Consider the following 22449-nt stretch of genomic DNA (forward strand, 5'->3'; position numbering starts at 1 on the left):
TCAGACAGTAGCCATTCTTCAGAAGCATTGTCGCATCATCAAAAATGTCCAGGTTCTCTACAGTGAACAGGTGAGTGGTAGCTGATTTGTTTACTAAAGTAGCATCCCTAATCAGTGAGTCACCTTCACAAGTTGATGCCCTGGGAGAGGCTGCCTGACAGGGATTGTTGAGTCACTGTGTTCAAATGAGAGAATCTCCAGCACTAGTTAGTTACCAAGCTTTTTATTATTATTATTATTCTGAAGCTTTTCGTTTTGATAATCTAGTGCTGCCAGGTTTTGAAGAGCAGTGATAGCTGAACTTGTTTTTTTTTATTGTGTTTGACTTAGGTACTGGCCCGTAGGGATTTTTCAGTGGGAAGTCACCTCAGGGACAGTCAGGTCTTCTAGGGTGCTTACTTTCCACTTTTGAGTTTAGAATACTCTGTACTGCTTTGTTGGTTGCTTTGGTTTGTGTTCAGGATTGTTGTAGTGCAGCTCTCTAGCTAGCAGAGCATTGTAGACTTGAAGCAGGTATACCTCACCTCTGTAGTTAGAATGATCTGATATATGGAAATTATAAGATATTGGGTCCCAATCAATGAACATATTTTACTCTTTTTTTTGTCCAGTTTATGGTAGTCTCTATTAAATGTTGGTCAATTGTGCCAGAAATTAATCCCTATAGTATAATGTTGCATGTACCTACAAAGACTTTTTCAGTTTCCAAAAAGAATATATTTTAGGTTAGCACCAGAGAAGAATTTCCTGAACATCAGGCTATTCTTCATAGGCCTTTAGGAATATGCAGTCTCCCTTCCACTGAACTCTCTGAAATCCGTAGTTCTTCTATGACAAAGGCCATGTGCTGCCATGAGGAGCAACCTTGTGGTGCCCTATGTGTCACCTCAGGGAACAGTTTTGAGCCTACATAGGCTACAGGATGCCCTCTGTGGCTCTTCTGAGATCCTGTAAGTACTGGTTTTATTATTTTAGTTCCATTTATTCTAATTAGCTTTAGATCTAAAACAAATGACAGATTATTTTTGACATGAAGAATATTATAGATTAGAAGTGAGTGAGATTTCTTTGAGGCTTCCCAATTTGGCTTAGTGTTAACCTATACCCAGAAATTACATTCATACTGTACCCCTATGCCAGCCTAGTTAGGCCCTATGTGAAGGGTCCTTCTGAGATAGAGAATACTTAATCTCCAAGTAAGTACTTGGATATTCTTGTGCCTACCACAGAACAAGGGACTTGTAGGAGTGGGCTCCTTGAGCCACAGAGCCAAAGTGGCTTCTCATTTATAAAGTAAATGATGGTGGCTTTTTCTCTTTGTTGTACTCTCTAACCTAATCTGACTTTCAGTGTAAGATCATGAAGGAATTACTCCTGACAAGTAGCTATCAAAACGGGGGAACTGGCCTTACGTCTTGAGCTTAAAACCACTTGCATATTCAGTTAAATAAGATTTGGGCACCCCCAAGATTATTTACATTTGAAAATTGGCTTTAAACATTCTTAACCAATTTTTAAGAATGAGTTTTATTTCTTATATCACTGTCTTTATTGTGTCATTCTAGTCTTTGGGTACAAATAGCAGTTTAACATTAAACTAATTTCCCTCAATATCTTCTAAGCTTATGGAATCAGTTGGAAAAATGGGTTTTTAAGTCTAGACCTTGGTTCGGATTTTTGCTCTTCCCATTCTTCGTCATATGGTTTTTGGTAGGTTAATAAACCAATCTAGTTCTCCTGTGAAATGGATGTAGTTTCCTTATAATAGAATAATCTTTGATGAAGATCAAGAGGACATGGTCTCTCAGAGCTCTGATATGGTGCTTCTTACATGTCGTTCTGTCCTCTTTTGCCCTTCTTCCTTTCCTTTCCCATTTGTTACCTTGCTTCCCATCAAGTAGAGAGAATAGTTTGGCCCCATCGAACATTTCAAAAATATCTTGTTTGCAGCAAATTACACCTTGGGAATTAAATGCACATATCAAGTAGGTCCCATCTTTCTTAGAGGAAGAAGATGTTAACGACTAGCAGCAGACAGCTTTACTGAACTATTTTATATGGAGGACTAATAGTGCTGGCTTACTGGAAGGGCTCGCTTAAACACCACATAGTATGTGTTGGTTCTGGAGATACAAAATACTAATAAAACATTGACTATGAAGATGATTTGCTTGCTTTTCAAAATTACTTAGTTATGTCCTGAATTATAATAATGCCAGGAAGAAAATGATAAGATCTTGGAAGAATATAAGAAAATCCACATGCTTGCAGCATTCTTCTCCAAGCAAGGATCATGAAAGATACTAAAACATTGTTTCATCCTGCTTACCCCTATGAAATGGCCCTCGCAGAAATGGAACTGTGTTCTGGGTTGAGAATAACTGACCTAAGGTCAAGGTTCATTATTCCATTATCTTGCTTGAGACCTAATAGTTTAAAAAATTCATACAGAGCTACTGGAAAATTAGAACATTCTTTCTTCTAGTGTTTGCCAGGCATGATGGTGCCACCTGGACCTGTTACATTGGAGAGAGCAGTGGGGTGGAGGAGAGCAGACAGTGTGTGCTAATCCCAGAAAGCTTTTTGGAGAGAATTTTTCCATTGAGGCCCATACCAGCAGTGGCACATTTCTGTCTCTGACAGCCACACCTCCGTCATTCAAACCTCCTCAGCTGGGGGAGGAAGGAAGTGGCTTTCTGTACTTAAATACTCTCTGTGTATAGCATTTATATTGTAAGGTTTTCAGTAGTTACTGGTGAGTAAATTAATTGTTCAGGGTGTGTTTTATTTTTGTTTCGTAGTCTCCTCTAAGCCATGACCTCATCCTTAACCTGACTCAGGACGGGATCAAACTACTGTTTGATGCTTTCAATCAGAGACTTAAGGTAACTAAATGACAACTAAAGTTTCATGCCAGGCTGATTAATATGTGTTATTGTGATATATTTCTGAAATTCCTAAGTGGAAATGGACTTGTGTGGTTCAGAGACCACCACAGTAGTGGACTGAAGCTGTGCTTGCTTCCCTAAAAATTGGGTAACTGGGAGTGAGATGAGGTGGTTTGAAAGATTCTGGGAAGGACTCTAGTCCCAGGCTCTAGAGGTAGAGAGAGAAGAGCATTGAGGATTTGGGGACCATGCTATGGGAATGGGGCTTTTATGTTAAATAGGAAAACAAAAGAGGAGCCGAGTATTTGGCATAGATTATCCTGACACTTTCTTTCTTCCTCCCTCCCACCCTCTCCTTCCTTCCTTCCTTCCTTCCTTCCTTCTCTCCTTCTTTACTCCTTTTCTTCTTTCCTTCCTTCCTTTCCTCAGGATATTTTTAATTTTAATATTCTATGTTGCAGGAGTACCCTCACCATGTAAAATAGAAACAAGACAAAATAACTATATAAAAACATAATAATAAAGAGATGGTATAAATTAGATACATTCTATGTTCTCCCAATTCATGAGATCAAAAGTGGCTTCAGGTTCCTTTTTTTTTTTAAATTAAGTTTATTGGGGTAATATATCCCGACACTTTAAAAAGGTACTAAAAATGGGGCCTGACTGCAGAATAGAACCGAAAGACTCTAGTCAGGTTTATGTATCTTCTTGTTTTACTTCATTCTTGGGTCAAACAATATGACTTAGAAGATGAAAATTGGACTGTTCCTCCTAAGTGTTGGGGTTAACACCACCAGCAATGAGTTGACTCTTTAACTCCTTTGAGAAAAATGTAAACAACTTGATATTGTGAAGAGTTGTCCTAGTTGGAGGTCAAGTGCAATTTACTAACACCTATTTCAGTCCAGGATGTTTTTAATGCACTATTTAGAAATGCCTGCGCTTCACAGGTTAGTCATGTAACATCAGACTCATGCCTCAGAGTCACAAGTTGAATGTGGCTCTAGGCAGTGGCATGCCAGAGCCATCATCCTAGTTAGGTTATGGTGTTGCCTTTCCAAAAGACTTGGGTACTTCCTAGTTCTCAACATCCTATCACAAGTGAGCTGCCGAGGAGACAAGATAGAACATAAAAACAGAATCTGTACATAAAATGAGAATTCCTCATTTGTGATAGTTTTTCAGAAAGCAGAATTTGATATGAATATTCTTAGCCCCACATCTTCCTTGCCTCTCCTTGTAGACTCAGTCATTCTGTCTTCAGTGACCCGAAGTTCCACACTGGGAAAAGGTAGAGGATGGTCTTCACTGTGCCTTCATCACAAATTGGGGAAAAACTAATCTGGAAACACCTTTGCAAAGAATCATTTTCCTTTGACTTGGTAAATCCACTTTAGGAACCATAACTTAAAAACTTTATGGAGAGTGTAATGTTGCCAGATGTTTATGAGAAGGCTTTTCATAGTAATAAAAAGCTGGAAGTAACCTGAGTGGATAATAGAAGGAGATGGCTAGGCAGCCAGCCCATCATAGATTCACAGCATTGTGAGGACAAAGTTGTATATTTAGTGAACACTTGGTACATGTTAGGTGCATGGCTGAGTCCATTTTTTAATTTAATTCTAACAAGCCTGTGGGTGGTATTGTTTATCAGTGAAACAGTAGAGGGACAGTGGATAAGTGGTCTGCCTGGCACCAAGTGTTAGAACTGGAATGGCTTAGGCTCTGTTGATGGATATGGGAAATGTGATAAAAGCTGAAGAAAATAGTGTGAACACACTACTCAAAAATGTGAAAAATGGGAAGTATATTAGAGTGGGAAGGAGGTAAAGTAGAACCTTGTCTTCTGCCTTCTGTTGGGGTCCCTATAAAGAAGGAGGGGCTGGGCCACTGGGAACTGGGGAAATTATCCTTCAGGTGCCTTTGCTTGGCACCAGGTCTCATCTGACCCATCTGTCTGCCCCTCTGTCTAGGGCTTCAGAACCCTCCTCTCCCAGATGCTGTCTCCTGCATTTTCCCCATCCCCTCACTCGCTGCCTGTGAGCAGGCTCTGTGAAGTGAGGCTTCACAAGTCATAATCTCTACAGCCACCTGACTTTTCCTTTCCTATCTTGGCTGCTGCCATGTCTCTTCCTCTCTGGTGAAATCAAGGCCTTTTCCAGCCTAGAGGGTAGAAAATCATGGACTTTAGACTTCCCTGGCTGTTTGTCCCTGTGACCCAGCAAGGACATGAAGGTCTATGGACCAAAATCCGCTTGTTGATTCTCCTGGTGATACGAAGGACTCCTAGATAGTCAGCACTCTGGGTCTCTTGCCACAGATGTAACCATGTGATTAACTCTGTTCTACTGTTCTCCCATTGGGCAGGCAGAATTGAAGCATCTATAAGTGTTGTCTGAGATGCAGCAGGTGGGTGACAGTGACATAGGAGGGACATCCTGGAGGCTTATAGAATAACAGCATGGTGAGGACAAAGTCGTATTTAGTGACAGTGAGTGGTGGAAAGCCCCTTGAGAGGCCATTGGCCAGTCATAGGAGTAGTAATCAGGGAGGCAGAGTGCCTGCCCCTGCTATACAAGCAAGGCTTCTGGTTGAAAGTTGAGGCCCTCTTACAACATGGAGCCTCGGCCTAGATGAAATAGCATGCCAATTTGGCGCGATATACTGCCATCCCCAGGCTTTCAGAAGAGGTTACTAGGTGTTTTATGAATCATAGCTATTTCCTCATCCTTCTTTGCATGACCTCTTTTGGCTTCTCTTTTCATACTTTCAAGCTTCATGTTGCCCTTAGCTACTTTCATTCCAGGCAGAATCATCTGATGTGTGGAGTACCTCCCCTTTGTGAACTAATGAGCCAGACCTTAACTTAGTGGGACTAGTGAACACAATATACAGCTAATGTAGGAGAGAGTCGATCGAAATGCTATGGTGGCCCAGCAGAGGGCGCAGTTCTTAGCAGCAGGTAGGATTGGAACAGCTGCACTATAGTTAAGTGATGTCTGTACAACTTGTAGTTCAGTATTAGGAGCTCTAAACAAAGTTAGAGACAAAGTCTGACCAAGAGCGAACTGCCTATTATGTCTCAGTTTCTGTGGCAATGCCAGATGCTCTTGTACCCAGTGCCCCACAGCCCCTTTCAGGATCAGGTCCAGATTGTCAGAGCAAACATGTTGAACAAACTCTGCTTGTGCCTCCACAATGAGGGCCAGATCTCCAAACCGGGGAATGGTAAATAGTGTTCCAGGCCCCAGCCAGCCATCCTGCTGACTGTCAAGCCTTCAACACCATTGAGGTAAACACTAGTGGCTGAGTGTTCAATACCTTTTCTTTTGTCTCTGCCTTGAGTTCAGGCCAAACCCACTGAAACTTCACAAGGGTCCTAAGGTTCTCCAGGTTTAACCAGATACTCTTCATTAGGGATATATATAAATATTGTCACAGTTGTTATAAGTTGATATAATATGACTTGTTTTCTAACAAGATAGACCTTCTCTTCCATCTTTTTGTTCAGTAAACCGCAGTATTTGAGGCTATTTTTGAAAGTGATTTGATTTGGGTTTTTATAATGCAGCAAAGTGCGGAATAGAAGAAAGAGGGTTCAGTATCCAAGGTTACAACCTTAACAGCTGCATGAATTTGATTCTGTGGAAGGTTTCACTGTCCTGGAGGGGTGTTATGTGCAATCTTCTCTATGACCTAGCAGTAGATTAGATAAAAGTACCTTGTCCCGGAGTATCCACAGATAACTGTTGAACAATTCATTGGAAGATGGGGGGTGCGGGGACGTTATACTGCATGTGTGGTATGGGTTTTCCCTCCACATTTAAAGCTAATGTGTAGTACTTCAGGAGAATTTCAACTAGTGATAAATTTTTTTTTCTTCACTATTGTATAAATGTCTTTTTAATTTTCTTCAACTACAGAGCATTAACAACTCTTAAACATTTGACTTTTTTTTTTTTTTAGGTGATTGAAGTATATGACTTGACTAAAGTAAAGTTAAAATATTGGTGAGTTTTCTGCCCTGCTGTTATATGTCACAGGCTTGGTATAGGTGGGCTTTATCTACTACCCTCATTATGTTGGTAAAGGAATTCCATCCGTAGCAGTTCCAGGATTACACCCTGGTTCCATGATTTTTGGCAGCCACTAAGCCTACTCATTTTCCAGGAGAAAAGAAAGAAACCTTATTAAGAACATGCTGTATGTTCTTCACATATATATCAACTTATTTAATCCTCACAACAAAGTAGGATCTCAGTTCAGAGGTGATACGACTATCTCCTGGGTCACGGCTGCCCTCCTCTGCACAAACCTCTTTTGGTACCTCTTTATGCTTTCATGAGCAGAAGAAGTGGGACAAACCAGATAGGTCTGACTCCAAAGCCTGTGCTAAAGAAAGTGCCAAAGAGACCAAAATCTATTTGGGGACCCAGATCTGCTTTTAAAATGAAAATGAGAATGGTCAGTATGGTGTACATATTTGAGCTCCCATTATGGCAAGGCACTGTTCTAGCATCTAGACTACTCTGTTTAGTAAGCTTCCTTAACAAGCTTCCCTTTTCCTTTGAGAGGGTGTGAAAAGGCCTAGTTTCTGGAGCTGGCTCAAGCAGCATTTGCTGATGAAGGAGTAGATAAACAAATGTGTACTAGCACTAGCCTCTGCAGATTGTAGTTGTCTTTTAGTCTTGTTGGGCCTTCACACCTCAAGGTTTGGCTTCTCTTTACCCTCTTAAGAGTCAGTGGTAGGTGAGAGTATAAGGTCTAGAGTCAGGCTGCCCTGAGTTTGAGTTATGGCTTCATCATTTTATTACCTCTCTGACCTTGGGCAAGTCACTAAACCTCTTTGAGCTGGTTTTCTTATCAGAGAAATGAAACCAATAATGTGGCTGCTGGGTTAGGAAGATAGTATGATATAATACTGGTAAAGCACATAGTACATTGCCTGGTTAAAAAAGAGGTTCCATAAATGATATTAATTCTTTAAAAATTCTTAACCTTTATATCATAAATGGCTTATCTTCATGCTCATCATCTGAAATCGTATGCCCTTCTCTACTCTTAAACCTACTCCTCAGGTTTGCATGGGAATCCATCTCCCTCCAACCAGTCACCCAGTTCATCTGCCTGTTAAGACAAGCTGCTTTGCTTTTCTACACCCTTCTTTTAAGATGTTCATCCCTTTTTAAAAAGTTCATTCTTTCAAGTCAAGCTGCTAATAGACATCCTGGGAAAACACTTTAACATTGTATATTCCTATGGCTACTCTTTATCCAAGTCCAAATGCCATGGGGCTAAGACTGGATTTATTTCCTTCTGAATTGTGCCTAGTTAGCCACAAATGTCTTGGGAGGCCCTAGAAGATCAGTTCTGTACACTAGCATCAAGAGAATTGACTTGTAAACTCAATTTTCTCTTACTTACAAGTTCTTTAATATAATTATAGAATCCCACCTGTGTTTTAAGAATAGCTTTTCCAGCCACCATTTCCAATGATCTGTGAGCCTGTCCTGCAGGCCTGATATTAAAAAATATCTTTGTTTTTCAGTGGAGTACATTTTAACTCTCAGGCCATAGCTCCCACCATTGAACAAATTGACCAGTCTTTCGGTGCAACCCACCCTGGAGGTAAGCCAAGTCTATTTGATTCCTTTGGTCACCTGTGGCAGCCCATTATGATAAACCTGACAAGCGGTACCATCCCAGCCACAACTCCCTGAAGCCAGGTTCCTGTAGGTTATGGGGGTTGGTACTTGGGCTTGAAGGAAAGCTTCTTCCCCCTTGTTTTCAGCCTAGTAGGTCAGTTCAGAAATAAGACACAAGGAGGATGTTGCCAGTCATTACTCCCTGTCAGGCTGGTTTGGGTTTGCAACTTCTGATGCCATCAACCATGTCATTTTCTTCTCCCCACTCCCACAGTGTACAACTCTGCTGAGCAGCTCTTCCACCTCAACTTCAGAGGACTGTCTTTCTCTTTTCAGTTAGACTCATGGACTGAGGCTCCCAAGTATGAGGTTAGCCCTTCCCCTGGTATTTGCTGCCCAGTGCCCAGGTGACATGGGTCAGCAGACAGTGCCCTTAAGGGAGGCTGCATAGGTACCCTTTCTTCAGCGTCCTCGTCTCTGAGGTCTTTAGGGGCCAAGAAGGGTAGAGTGGGTAGGGTTGACAGGAAGAACAGTGTCCAAGCTGGCATTCCCAGGAAGAGGGTACTTTCCACTGCAGAGTGAGGTCAGGCTCACTTTTCAGAGATAATCCCAGTCATGTCTTGCTTTAAAACTCCCAACCACTTTGTTTTTTTCTAGTAGCCTAGAATTTGAGAGTTTATCCTATATTTTTAATTACCTATTGCTTTTAGCAAAACCTTTCATTCATCCTTAGGGTTATGAAATGAAAGCTTTTTATAAGGTTCACATTTTATTAAAGGAGTCATTCCTGCATTTTCTCTCTGATGAAAGAAAAAAAAAAAAGCCAGATTAAAAAGGAACTTGCATGGTTGGGGTGAGTTGACCTGGAGCCAGATTTGACTGTGTGCTTTGACCTGGCCAGTTTTTGAAGACCATGATTACTAGGAAATGCCAGAACCTGAGTCACACGGCCTGCAGTTTGCTCCTTAGTAAAACTTTTGTCCTGTTTTGCAGCCCAATTTTGCCCATGGTCTAGCTTCTCTCCAGATACCCCATGGAGCAACTGTGAAACGAATGTATATCTACAATGGAAACAGCCTACAGGATACCAAGTATGTATCAGGGAACACAAGCTTCATGCTAAGGCCATGAGCTCCCTGGGAGGGAAGGCAAAGCCTGTGCTCATTTTCTGCCTGCCCACAGGGCTCCCGTGATGCCTCTGAGCTGTTTCCTGGGCAATGTGTATGCTGAGAGTGTGGATGTTCTTCGAGATGGAACTGGACCCTCAGGTTTACGACTTCGCTTACTTGCTGCAGGTCAGTTACTGTCTTTGGGGTAGTGGATTCCCCCTTATATCCATGTTGAGACAGTCTAAAATCCCACATGCTTAGAGATAGTTGGTGGTAGACAAATGATGCAGATGTTTCTGTTTAAAGCTTTCATTTAAATTCGTGAAGGGACAAAACATAGTCTTATTGTTAGCATGTATAATAAACAACAATACAGTACCAGTATGTTGCTCAGCATGTACACAAGCCTTCTTTGTGCTTATGTAGCTTTGCAGTGATTCTCAAGCTGTTCTGTTTCTTGGAGATGTATCTTGTGGGCAACAATGTTGTCTGTTCTCTACCTTTTATGCCCAGTTCTCAGAGTAGGCTGACAGGAGGGACTTGTTGAATTGTGGTTTGGCCACACCCTGCTGAGAGTTTTTCTGACCTTGAACAATAACAAAAAAGTTGCCTCTAGTAACTAACTAGTCTTTCCAGGACTTTATTTTGTGGTTTCTTGTGCCTGGCCAATCTCAGCTACTTTGGATCTTGGATCATGCTTAGTAGGATAGGGATCTACAGCATGGAGTTTGCCTCCATAAACATGGCCTTCTCAGAACTCATAGTCTAGCCAGCATTTGTTCATAAATTGGGGTCTTGCATCAGTTTTTGGACATTGGTTCTTAACTGTTAAGAATCTGGTATATAAACTGTGAACTCACTGCCCTGAACAATTAGACAGTTCACAACCTCCAGGTGAACATTTCTTAAAATGTGATTGTTTAGCCAAGGCAGAACACCAGCTACTTAAAGGGGTATTGTACTTGAGCTATAGTTTTTGAGAGAATTGAGATGTGGCAGCAGGGTCAGGTGATTTAGGGTCTGTCTTCTCCAAAAGATTGCTGCTTGAAATAGCAGGATAGTCGAGGGTGGCACAATTACTCCAGGTGACAGCAGGAGGAACCTATTTGGCGGGGGGGAGTCCTCAGCCAATTCTGATTGCTACCTATACAGCACACTCTTATCTGTCACATCTCATTGCTTACGGGGTCATTGGGGAAAAGACTTCGTTAAGTCAGGGTCTCATTGAGTTATTGCCCAATCTAGTACTCATTGAGAGTTTCCTTTGGCAAGTGGAAGGGGAAGCTTGTCTCAACCGATCCATTTTTCCCATGTGTTTCCTTATAGCTACAGTGATGTTCTTAACACAGAAAGTCAGTTCAACCGTCTTGGTCCCTGCAATAATTTATAGGAAAACTCACTCCAGGGAATCAAACTACAATAGTCTCCTAAAACTAAAGGTAATTTTACCTGGGTTGGCTTCATGCAGAGTGGGACGAGAGGAAGCGTGCCTATGAAAGGTGCCTTCCCTGTAACCCTATCTGGACATTCATAAGTGTCTGGTACCTGGAGACTTTGGGCACACAGTCCAGCTTGACAGCACTTTTGGTGGGCTTCAGACTTGTCTAAGATGCAGAATTTATGGACAGAGGTTAATGTGGTGTGTGCTTTCCCCAGGACTTAGTTAATTTACACACAGCCTTTATTTGCCACTCAATATGTATGTGTTGTGAATAAAGACTCTTGGGTTAATTGGAGAACTCAGCACCCAGTTATTTCAGATTTTGGATCCCTGAAGTCTGTATGTAACAAAGGGGTTGTTGTCCATTAAAGAACTTTGCCAACTTTGAAGCACTGTGCATAGTAAGGTGATGTTAGTGGTTATCATGGTACTAGGGATTGCAGTCCTCCTCGGATTCTTGGCTTTTTGGGGAGTGGGGAGGGGCACAAAACACTTTGCCTTCCCATCCACAGAATGGGGAAAATTTTACTATTGGTGTGTAAATTGCCACTTGTGTGTATGTGTGTGTGTTTAACTGGAACAATTTGTGAAATATACTAGGTAAATCCAGGGTTTAAAGATTCTCCCCAAAGAAGAAACTTGACAAATTAGAAGGTTATTTTATTCTCCCACTTTCCCGGTTTATCTCTTGAGTGTTGGTATGTATGTCAGGTATTTATAGAATTAAGGAGTGAGTTAATAGGTGCTTCACTCTTGGCTCTTTGATAGAGTGAACTTTAGGTCCAATCTCTTGTTGGGTTACCATTGAGAAGTACTTCTTAACATAAAGTACCTTGTATCTTGTCAGGCCCTAGAAAGTGGCAAGAGGTAATAGCAGCCCATTGTGTAATTCTATAGCACCTATGGTGCTGTTTGTTGTACCTCAGTTGTGTGATCTGATTAGGATCTTCACCAAGCTGTAAACTCCCGTGTGGGCAGATACTGCACCTATTTTGCTAACCATTGTTTCATCAACATCTAGCAAAGTGTTCTAGCCCGTGGTGGTCAGTAAGTAAATATTTGGTGAGTGAGTGGTGATGTTCCCCAAGCTCCATGTCATTTTTGTGGGATTGAGTGAGTCTCTGGCATTATTTTGAGTAGATAGTGTTCTCTCGTAGTGACTCAAGCCCTGATGACCTGGTATTTCTGCTTGTATGTAGTCTTGCCCCTCAGTCCAAACCTAAAAATACAGTGTGCAGCCAGTAGCCTCTCCCCAGGGCCCTAGGCTGCAGAGTCTCAGGCCCCGACCAGGAACCTGACTACCTCTTCCTTGTTCTCTGCAGGTTGTGGACCCGGCCTGTTAGCAGATGCCAAGATGCGGGTATTTGAACGTTCAGTGTATTTTGGTGATTCTTGCCAAGATGTTCTTAGCATGCTTGGCTCTCCACACAAAGTCTTCTATAAATCAGAAGACAAGGTAAGGGAAATGTGTTTATAAAATAAATAAGCAGTCTCTTAATTTTTTAAAATCAACATTAACTTAATATTGAGCATGTAAAAACTGTTATTTTTCCAGAGAACCTGTTCTGTTAAAGCAGATGGAGAAGTAAATCGAAAGCTCTTTTCTGACCCCCGTTGGTCAGATCGACCTGCTTTGCCTTTCCTTGGAGACCAGGGCCCAGTCTGGAGTCAACCACAGCTGGCTGGGTTGGTTGGCACCAGCAGCTGGGACTCCCATACTCTCGCTTACCCAACAGCTTAATGCCATACAAGAAAAACAATTTGTAGACTTTCGTTTAATCCAAGAACTGTATTAAGGTGCTAGATTTTAATTTATTGTTATTTTTCCCTAACAGATGAAAATTCATTCCCCTTCCCCTCATAAGCAAGTTCCATCCAAGTGCAATGACTACTTTTTTAACTACTTCACTCTTGGAGTGGTAAGTTATGATTCCTTAGATAAGCCTTCTATTTCTGTGGGGAGATGGGCAGTGCACCTGCGCATGCCTTTGTGTGTGCATGCAGCCGTAACCATGCTTGGCAGCAGGGAACCTAGCCCCAGCTGGCTTTGCCCAGTGTTGTCTTGCATTGGCATTGGTACCCCAAAGTAAATCTTTCCTGCCAAGAAGAGTGCTGAGACACACTATGTCTTGACTTCTTTTCTGACAGAAACATGTTGCACAGGTAGAGGCTGTGGGAATCATTCAGGTTAAGATGTTTTGCGAACTGCCCTTTAGTAGAGCATGGAACTCTCTTCTGGATAAAACAGGGAGACTAAAAAGACTCAAAAACAGTGGGAGTGTGCTTATGTATTTTTAGGGGATCACCCCAGGGGCATGGCTGCAGCCCTATGCTCTGGACCTAGGGTGCTGAATGGAGCTGATGGCCACCATCACTGCTGGCAGTCTAGCTGGTAGATGGGTTGTGTGTGTGAGAAATGATTGTATAAACATCTCAGGGAAGACCCTAACCTCTGAGCTTTCCAGTGCCTAAGGTATGAGGCAGCAAAGAAGGGGCAGATTCCGGAGAGGGAGAAAGAAGAAAAGACTGGATCTGCCTATGTGGGAAAGACCAAACAGGAGCCAGGAGAAGTGGGGGAACAGAAGTGGGATCTTAAGAGTAGGTAGTGCTGGAGGGAATGGCACTGTTATAAGCTGAATCTCTTGATTTCAAGAGCTAGTTATGATAGGTGGCAGGGAAGATAGAGCAAATACACTGGCCCTAATAGGACTTAGTATGGAGGGGTAGAATCAGGGGTCACAGGCCTGAACAGCTGGGGGGCTGTGAGGGATAGGAGAAAGTGTTCAGTAGGCAGCATCAAATCAGTTCCAGGGGTGGCTGACTCCCATAGAGAGGGCGTAAAGGGCCTGGCATGTCGTGGCATTCAGAATAGCCAGGTGCTTTGAGCCCCTTGAGTTAGGTAGCCCTGATTTTCTTGGTAGCCTTTAAGACAAATTCTCAGATTTTTTTCTTCCTGCTCAGATTTTTTAAAGATCTCCCTGATCTGTTTGAGTTCCCAAGCAGTGGGAGCTATATCCCCCTGTGCCTGCCAGAACTGCTGGTACAAGGTTTGGAATGGGGAGGCCTATAGATGATTGCGGCCCACCCCACTACACACACACTCACTCACTCACTCACTCACTCACTCACTCACACTCCAGTTAACGCCTGCAGGCATCCCCATTGTGGGCTGGGTGTCTCTGGGTGTCTCTGAGTTGGACATGCCCTTGGAAAGGCCCCCTGCACTGCCTCAGTAATTTTCCCTACTTGGGAATCCTTGTTTTCTATCTCAGGACATCCTCTTCGATGCGAATACACACAAAGTGAAGAAGTTTGTCCTTCACACCAATTACCCTGGGCATTATAATTTTAATATGTGAGTATACTTGTACATGCCCCTCTGAGAAGGGAGCTTTGGGCTGAAAATCCCCAGGAAAGAGAGATTATGGCTTTGGAGTTCATTACTTTACACCTGAATTCTTGCTGTTTCATGAGAAGTGAACATTTCCTGACTGTTTGCTGTTTCTGGTATAGTATCCAATATCTTACAATCTCTCTATCTGTACCCATTTTAACAAATAGAGAAATAGATTCAGAAAGTTTGGTGTCTTATCCAGGGTTATAGAGTATTCAGATCCCAGAGCCAAGCCTTTTTATGTTGAATTCCAATGCATAAATCTGGCCTCCTCTAGTGAACACTGTCAGGCCCAGTGCCAGGGCTTAGGACAGGCATGCTTGGTTCTGTTTTTCCCAGGGTGCAAGGTTGAGATGTGGGGGTGGTTAGGCCTCCCAGGGGGCTCAGCCTTTATCCATCTGCCTTCTCTCTCTAGTTATCACCGTTGTGAGTTCAAGATCCCACTAGCCATAAAGAAAGGTGAGTAGTGAATGTCTTCAGGGCAAAGGAAGGGCTTTTGAGTCAGTCACTCACACTGAGAAGAAACACAAGTGATCCAAGCAGAGAGAATGGTATTGGTTGGGTTTGTGGAACCTTTTCCCACCTGCTTCTACCCATAGCCTCAGCTCCTCTCAGCTGGGCTCTTTGTTCTGGAGGCTGTACTGTTCTTGGTCCGTAGTCTCCTGGAGACCCTCAAGATCTTTCTTGTGACTGCTGGTCTCTGGAAGGGAGAGTTTCCTATCTACAGATGATCATCCAGGTGGTCCCAGTCCAGTCTTATGACTGTTCTCTTGCTGGTTGGTGTAGCTCACACCTGAATGACCTCCCTTCAACCCTCCACTGTTTTCCATTCAGGAACTCTAAAACAGCCTATCTATCCTCCCTCCGTACTCCAGCCCTAGTGCAAAGGGTAGCCAGGTTTGGATTCTGCCTAGGGCTGGAGCCACAGGTGGGCTGGGCCAGCTACCAATTACTCCGTGTTCTTTTCAGAGAGTGCAGATGGTCAGACAGAAACATGCACAACCTACAGCAAGGTGAGCTCCTATTTTCCTACCTGGTGCAGTCTGAAAATGAGATGGGCATGAGCCTGCCAGCAATCTGGGGCCCATATCCTCTGGGCCAGCCATTGATCCCTGCTAACCCCCTGCCACCTCCATTTTTCTTGCAGTGGGACAATATCCAGGAGCTCCTGGGTCACCCCGTGGAGAAGCCTGTTGTCCTGCACAGGTGAGTGTGAGAGGTTGCTGTCTAACCACCCCATCCAGCTCCTAGTCCAGAAGGCCCAGGGAAGCCTAGCAGTGGGTATTGTTTAGAAATGACACAAGTTTTTGGTGTTGCCACAAACATACTTCCTGTCCCTATCCTGCACATTAGGACTGGGCCTGCTCTTCCGCATGTTTACCTGCACCAAAGGTTGCCCACTGGGGATGGCTCCCCACTCCCCCACCAACTCCAAATGTGGGAGCCCTTTCACCCCTAGTTATTCAGAAAGGGAGGCAGTTTTGACTGGCTATCCTGGGCTCTTTATTTTCCCTATCAAAGCTGCTACCTGTTCTGCTCCATAGCTCAGTTCCCAACACCTTGGTTGCCATACTGTGTGAGGTTCTCTCCTCATCCTGACCTCTCACCACCCCAGTCCAATTGCACAGTAACTTTCTATGCCTTATTGGGCTGTGTAGGATTCAGAGCTGAGTGAGGCCTGTGGATACCTTCAAGATCTCAAGGGCCTGTGTAGTACATAGAGATCACTTGCCAGTAGCTCCCCTCCCAAAACAGACTGGTTGCCTTGCCTGGCCTTGGCGTCTGTCTGCCCCTCTAATTCTGGCTTCCTCCACCTCAGGTCCTCCTCCCCAAACAACACCAACCCATTTGGTTCTACATTCTGCTTTGGTCTTCAGCGGATGATCTTTGAGGTAAGCCCTGAGGACTGCGGCCAGTGGTCATGGCAGGGACAGGGAAGTCACTGAGAGAGATTAGGGAGGACCTCACGGCCCTGCTGGGCAACTTAATCCTTCCCTAACAACCTTGTCTGCTGAGAACCTTGCCTACCCAATTTAACAGTGAGGGTTCAGAAATGATGGGAAAATTCAGGGTCACGAAGTTAAAGCGGTGGTCTGTATCTAACAAGATGAGATATAACAGGATCCCACATTTGTATCAAAAAAAACAGAACAGCAGGGAAGGGAAGCACAGGACAAGTGGGGTTCATCTCGGGAGTGTTGGGCACTTTTGAATGCCATTTGAACGAATGTGCTTTGGGTGAGTGGCTATAGAGGCCCCACTGGAAAAATAGGTATGGTGAAGTTTGTGTGTCCCATGAGGCACAGGCGGATGCTGGGATAGAGATGATCCCTAGCATGAGTTAAAGGATGTTGAGGGATCTACCCAGCCTTGTGTGCAGGTGCATTGTACACACAGCCCTCCACGCCAGTGCACAGGATCTGCCTTGGGTCGCTTCTCTGCAGCTACAGTCCCAGTACTGATCCCACTGGTGGTTTTGTGGGTCTGATTGCCTGTTCTGCCTACATCCCTTCTACTCTTCCCCCTTGACTTGCTGTCCTCTTCTCACAACCAGGTCATGCAGAATAACCACATTGCCTCGGTGACCCTGTATGGACCCCCCAGGCCTGGTGCCCACCTGAGAACAGCAGAGCTCCCCTAGGGACATCATCACCCGTGTCCCTCTGTCCTGTGGAACTGTGCATCGCATCCTCCTCAATGGGCCTTCATGTGCCACCCTGTGGGTTTTCTTGGACACCTTGCCAGTGTTGAAGGGCTGTTGTGATGTCCTGAGGTAGGGCTCAGGATGGGCGCTCTGCCATGGGGCGAGGAGCCCAGATAGATATTCCTCTGTCTGTCCTCAGCCTGCTGGTGCCAACAGGGGACACAGACTGCAAAGAGAAGCACAAACTCTGAGCCTTTATACCTGGACCTAGGAGCGCTAGACTAACATGTTAAGAGGCAAGGTTCAGTTTCCCCATCCCATACACATTGGAAAACTTGGGACTCTCTGTGGCTGAGAACACAAGCACCCAGGACGAGGACAAGGTCCTGCCTTTGGCCCACCATTGCCACATGACCCTTAAGGCAAGCAGCATGTCCATAGTACTTGGTTGTAACTTTTGCACTACTACATCCACTTTAGTTACTTGATGAGCTAGCTGTGACCAAGGTGGCCTGCCTGCCCTTCCCTGTTTCTTTCTTGCACGCTCTCCCTGCCACGCCCAGTAGGCACACTCAACTGGTTGAAACACAGCTTTCTACCATCAAGGTTACATGTTAAGGCCTGGTTCCCACCCCTCTTGGAGTCAGCCTTCAAAGTCACCTATGCCCGCTCTGCCTCAAGCCGGCTGGAAGGGCTGCATGTTTTCATCCTGTTTGCCTTTTTAATTTAATGCCAAAGTTTTAGCCAAAGACATCTTCCTCCTTTTATTTTAGCATTCTGTTCTGCACTGTGGGCTGGCTGCCCTGCCCCAACCCTGGGCATTGTCTCCTGGCCTGGCCCCTTTATGGCTCAAGGCCTCTGGGGACTCAAGGAGGGCTGGGCTGCTCAGTCTCTTCATGGGTCTTGCTAAAGAAAGTAGCATATGTGCTTTAAAAATATTAACCTTTTGAAAAGAATTGAGAAGAGAAATGTATAATTTTATCCCATTTTTAATATTTTGGTCTAGCAACTTGTGATACATAGATGACAATTTTGTGAGTTTTTCAAATGTGTGTACAGATTTTTGTAAATAAGACTCTTTTGTAATTAACTCATGTACAGCCTCATCCTGTATAGTTTAACAATGAATGTGCAGGGGACCTGCCCCAGGCTTCACGTGGTTCCTGGGCCTATAGCCAGGCTTGTGTGGCACTCCCATGACTTTGTAACTGGTGTCTTCCCATTTGGACTGTGGCCTGGCCAGAGACCCCCGCACATCCCACTGTTGGGTAAGCCAGGACTGTTCTCATCCTCCTGGAATGGGGGAACCTTCGTAATGCCCTGCCTACACCCCTCCTCCAATAAAGGCCTATCCCCTCAGCAATGGCTTACCATGTGCTGTTGCTGAGATGTTTGTACTAAAATGAGTGTGGGGGTGTTGATTTTTTTAAGAATATGGGAAAATGTATAGTGGAGTAATCTTAGGAGGACAGGTTCCTTGGCTTCTCTGAAGTGGACAGCACAGCCTCCAGTCGGAGACTGGCATAGACTCTTGTGAGGGTGTAGTAGACAGGGAAAGACTTTAGGACCAGGCACAAGTGTGCCTCCATCCCTGGTGTTCCAGCCAAACCAGAGCCCAAGACAGGGTGGCTCCAAGAAAGCAGCCCTCAAAAGGAAAAGATCCAAAGACCTTGACAAGGCTAAAAATGCAATTTGGAGGGACAGGTGGAAAGCAAAATGCCTACTTTCAGATTGAGTTTTGACAATGCCTGCCAATTTCATGAAGACTGAAGCCAGGCCCCAGACATCTCCTGTGGGGTCCAACCATGAGAAAGGCCTGCATGCGTCTGCAGCATCCAAAGGGGTTCCAAACCAAGGAATGTGGTCAGATTCCATGAAAAACCTCCCACCCCCATGTTGGTATTGAGAGGACCAAATATGTTCCCCTGCTTCACAAAGAGCTTGCTCCATCACCTCAGCCCTGGCTATCTCTAAGAGTTATTAGGTGGTTCCTGACCGGCTACCAGTAGGAGAGCAAGAGCCAAGCTCAGTCTTCATTCCCTGGACCCTATGGAAGCAGACACTTGGCAATCAAGCTGGATCCCTAACTCTTCTGCCTCTTTCTGGGGAAAAAGCACATACACTGCAATAACCCACCGGGGAAACCTAATGCTTCAAACTCCCACTGTATCCTGGGTCTAAATGAGGGGCGCTTGGGGCTGTCATAAATGGCTAGGGGCCCCACTGAAAGGGGCCTGCGGCGACAGGTCGTGGACGTGCACAGGCTGGCCCATGAGGCCCGTGCAGCATGTGCCACATAAGCCAGATGTCAGCAGCCGAGAGCCCATGCACTACAACCAGCTCACGGTAAAAGCAGGGGTCGAAGGTGCGCAGATGTGGCGCAGCTGAAGGCTGAGGGATGCCAAACGTACGGAAAGCAGGATGAGGTTCAGGAGTGAGCCTCAGGCGCTGCAGACACATGCCCAAAAATACGTCATCGATCGGGAAGAGTTCAACCTGCGCGCAGGCGCCGGCCAGGCGGTGCAGTGTGGCACCAGAAAGCACGAAGCCACCGCCGCCCGCATAGGCCGGATAGGCAGGCAGGCCATACACAGCCTCTGGAATGAAGTATTTGCTGGCCCGCACGCGGATTGGTCGCGCCTGTACGATCACGTCACCCGCAAGCAGATCCTGAGCGGGGTCCCGCGGAGCCAGGAATTCCAGCAGGTTTCCCACGTGCACGAAGACGTCAGCGTCGCCCTTAAAAACGAAGTGCACGTCGGCGCAGTAGGCTGAGGCCCAAGATAGAAAGTGGATCTCTTTGAGCGTTAGGTTGAAGAAAGTGTCATCGAAGGCCCAGAGCAGAATGTCCCCGTACGCACGGCTCTCGGCACGCAGCAGGGCGCGCCAGTGCGTTTGCATACGCATCCCCTCTGCGTCTGCCCCATCTGAGCCCAAGCCCCTGGGCACACCCAGCAAGAACACACGGCGCACGAGCGCCCCCTGCACGCGACCCTCAGCACCCCACGTCTGGCGCACGGCTTGCCGCCGCTCAAAGTCGGCCGCCACTGACTTGACAGCGATGAGCAGGTCGGGTCCCCCGCCAGGTGCCCCATCGCATCGGCATTTGTGGGGCTGGTTAATGAGCAAGGGGAAGCGTCGCTGGTCCTTGGCGCGCAGGTAGCGGCCAAAGTCAAAGGGTCCCATGGGCGTGGGTGGCTCTGGCGTGTCTTCTTCGTAAGCCTGCAGGGTTGCCTCCACGTCCCGTGCCTGGAATAAGCGGAGCCGGGATGTAGGCTCCGGCGCTGCCCTCCCTGGCGCTCGCGGCGCGCTCGTTGTCGATGCCGCGCCATCGTGCTGCGCGTAGAGCAGGAGGCCGAGAGCGGCGCCCAGGAGCAGCGTGAGCGATGCGTCCCCGCGTAGGCACAGCCTCCACCTCATATCCGTATGACTGGCGCCCGCGCCTCCTGCGAAGAGACTCAGTCAAGGGCTCGCGATGTGAAAGCCAGCCGCCAGCAGGAGCTCCTGGCCCTGCCTTTCCCAAGCGGAAGGGATGGGGAGCCACGCGCCGGAGGTCCCCAACTATCGGCCGTTCAGCCCCCTCCTCCTACTCTGGGCCATGACCCCCTCCTTATTCCCGTCGGTAAGGGGTCTCTGAAAGGGCAAGAAGTCCTCCAAGTAACCAACTCGCTCCTCCTCAGCTCAGGCCCAGGACCGTGCCCCAAGGCCGGAGCAGGAAAACCCCACCCCCTACCCTCGCCACCCTTCTCCACGCTGAAGCCGAATCCCTTCTACTCCTCCCTGACCACCACGTTGGTCCTTGGAATCCTGATACTCACGCTCAGCCCTTGGGAGCAGCGCAGCCCCGGATGCCGGGGCCTCCGGGGCTCAACGCAGGGTCCCAAGGGCGGCCATGGACCAGGCTTGAGCCAAATGCAACGTTGGCAGAAAATGGGGCCGACCCGCTGCCACGTGACCCTCCAGCTGTGTGCGCCCGGACAGCTGGAGCTCAGCTCCACCGGGCGCCGCCGGGAGCGCTGTCTCCGAATGGGGACTAATCTGTGAGCCCTCTCTTTTGGGGAACTCTTTTTGGGAAGTCCTGAAGAGATGAGTTTTGGTCTCGGTGCAGGCTCAGACTTCCCAAATCCTCCTTTCTGTGGGGGATGGGGACGGGAAGAAACATTAGCTTTTCAGGTTAGGCTCCCGAAACCCCGCTTCTTTGGAATGAATAGGACCTGGTTCCAAATCTTAAGGCCCCAGCTGGCCACTATCGCAGCCCATCCTTGGAAGTGCCTTTCCTCAGATCAAGAAGAGCCCTGGTTCCACCAGGCAGGGTCCATAAACTGCCCCTGGGACACATGGCTGCCTCCCCACTTCTGATTGTGCCTCCCCCATCCCTCCACCCGACGCCCAGCAAACACACACACACAGGTATCAACAAGACAGCTCATTCGATTCTTACAACAACCCTGGCAGCAGCTCTTACTGATCATGCCCACTGTCCCTCCGGGAGCTAAGTGACTTGCCCAGGATCATATAGGCAGAAGGTAAGAGCACTGACCCAGGTATTCTGGAATTCGGTCCAGGACTTTTTCTTCTGTCCTCCTTTGCCCCTCTCCCCATCCATCCACTGGGACACAGACAGGGAGCCAACCCCGTGTGCTTTAACTTCACAGGTGAGTACTTCGGTCTGTCTCTCCAGAGGCAGTTCTGAGGCCCATGGTCCCTAGTGTTCCAGGCCAGCATAGCCTCCTTCAGGTAGAAATAAGCAAGCCTGGGCCACTGCAGTTCAGATTGGGGGAATCTTGAAGTAGGCCAGTGAGCAAGAGTTTGATCTGGGACCCAGGCAGGCAGAGGTGCTCTGGAGATCAAGGGCCTAGTCCTTGCCTAGCTCTGCTGCCAGCTCTTCCTTCCTGGAACTCAGAGTCTTCTATTCTAGTTTTCTCCACTGCCTCACCTCCTATCCCTCCTGTGGTCTGGCTTCAGGCTGTCCCCACCATGTCCCAGAAACATCCCTCACCTAGTAGCCTTCTCCTTGATTCCAGCAGACACTCCTCAGCCTTGACAAATCTGAAGTCTCTATGGCAGCAGGTGGGGATTCTCCTAGCTTCCAAATCTCCTGGTTTTCCTCCTCTCTCTTTGAGCTGTTCCTTTTCTGGTTAGTGTCCTTCAGGACCTCACTCTGGGCTACGTCACCCCCTCCCATCTGTCCATTAGCCTCGACCCTCTGCTGAACTCAAAACTATAGATCCAGCTATTGAGGACACACTCTCTCCTTGGATGTTCTGCAGGAACATCAAGATGAACCTGTCCTGAATAGAGCAAGCACTTTACCTTCTCCAGGTT

General features: G+C 46.4%; 2 protein-coding genes across 3 annotated transcripts in view; one reads left to right on the forward strand and one right to left on the reverse strand.

Moving 5' to 3' along the window:
• The window catches only part of CUNH16orf70 (chromosome unknown C16orf70 homolog), a 24740-nt gene extending 6213 nt beyond the window's left edge, over window positions 1-18527 (forward strand). The window contains exons 3-17 of one of the 2 annotated variants that reach the window (XM_015587780.2): window positions 5-70; window positions 2802-2885; window positions 6858-6901; window positions 8440-8519; window positions 8811-8905; window positions 9530-9627; window positions 9719-9831; window positions 12409-12542; window positions 12922-13005; window positions 14359-14441; window positions 14896-14939; window positions 15450-15493; window positions 15628-15686; window positions 16300-16372; window positions 17035-18527. In XM_015587780.2, coding sequence (XP_015443266.1) covers window positions 5-70; window positions 2802-2885; window positions 6858-6901; window positions 8440-8519; window positions 8811-8905; window positions 9530-9627; window positions 9719-9831; window positions 12409-12542; window positions 12922-13005; window positions 14359-14441; window positions 14896-14939; window positions 15450-15493; window positions 15628-15686; window positions 16300-16372; window positions 17035-17121 — 1188 coding nt within the window. In that variant the 3' untranslated portion in view covers window positions 17122-18527. Of the gene's footprint in view, window positions 1-4; window positions 71-2801; window positions 2886-4134; window positions 4274-6857; window positions 6902-8439; window positions 8520-8810; window positions 8906-9529; window positions 9628-9718; window positions 9832-12408; window positions 12543-12921; window positions 13006-14358; window positions 14442-14895; window positions 14940-15449; window positions 15494-15627; window positions 15687-16299; window positions 16373-17034 lie in introns of those variants that run through there. The other variant, XM_015587779.2, reaches the window with a different exon arrangement.
• A 140-nt stretch (window positions 18528-18667) lies between these two features.
• B3GNT9 (UDP-GlcNAc:betaGal beta-1,3-N-acetylglucosaminyltransferase 9) lies at window positions 18668-21080 on the reverse strand. The gene is made up of 2 exons (XM_006909738.3): window positions 20943-21080; window positions 18668-20570 (listed from the first exon to the last, which is right to left on the reverse strand). Exon 2 carries the CDS (start codon window positions 20542-20544, stop codon window positions 19336-19338), a length of 1209 nt encoding a protein of 402 aa, XP_006909800.1. The 5' UTR covers window positions 20545-20570; window positions 20943-21080; the 3' UTR covers window positions 18668-19335.
• Window positions 21081-22449: the final 1369 nt, after the last annotated feature.

This window comes from Pteropus alecto, unplaced genomic scaffold, assembly GCF_000325575.1.
Source record: "Pteropus alecto unplaced genomic scaffold, ASM32557v1 scaffold42, whole genome shotgun sequence".
Taxonomy (NCBI): domain Eukaryota; kingdom Metazoa; phylum Chordata; class Mammalia; order Chiroptera; family Pteropodidae; genus Pteropus; species Pteropus alecto.

Coding starts and splice junctions, on each gene's coding strand:
- B3GNT9 (XM_006909738.3), bottom strand. CDS start 20,544: ATGAGGTGGAGGCTGTGCCTACGCGGGGACGCATCGCTCACGCTGCTC.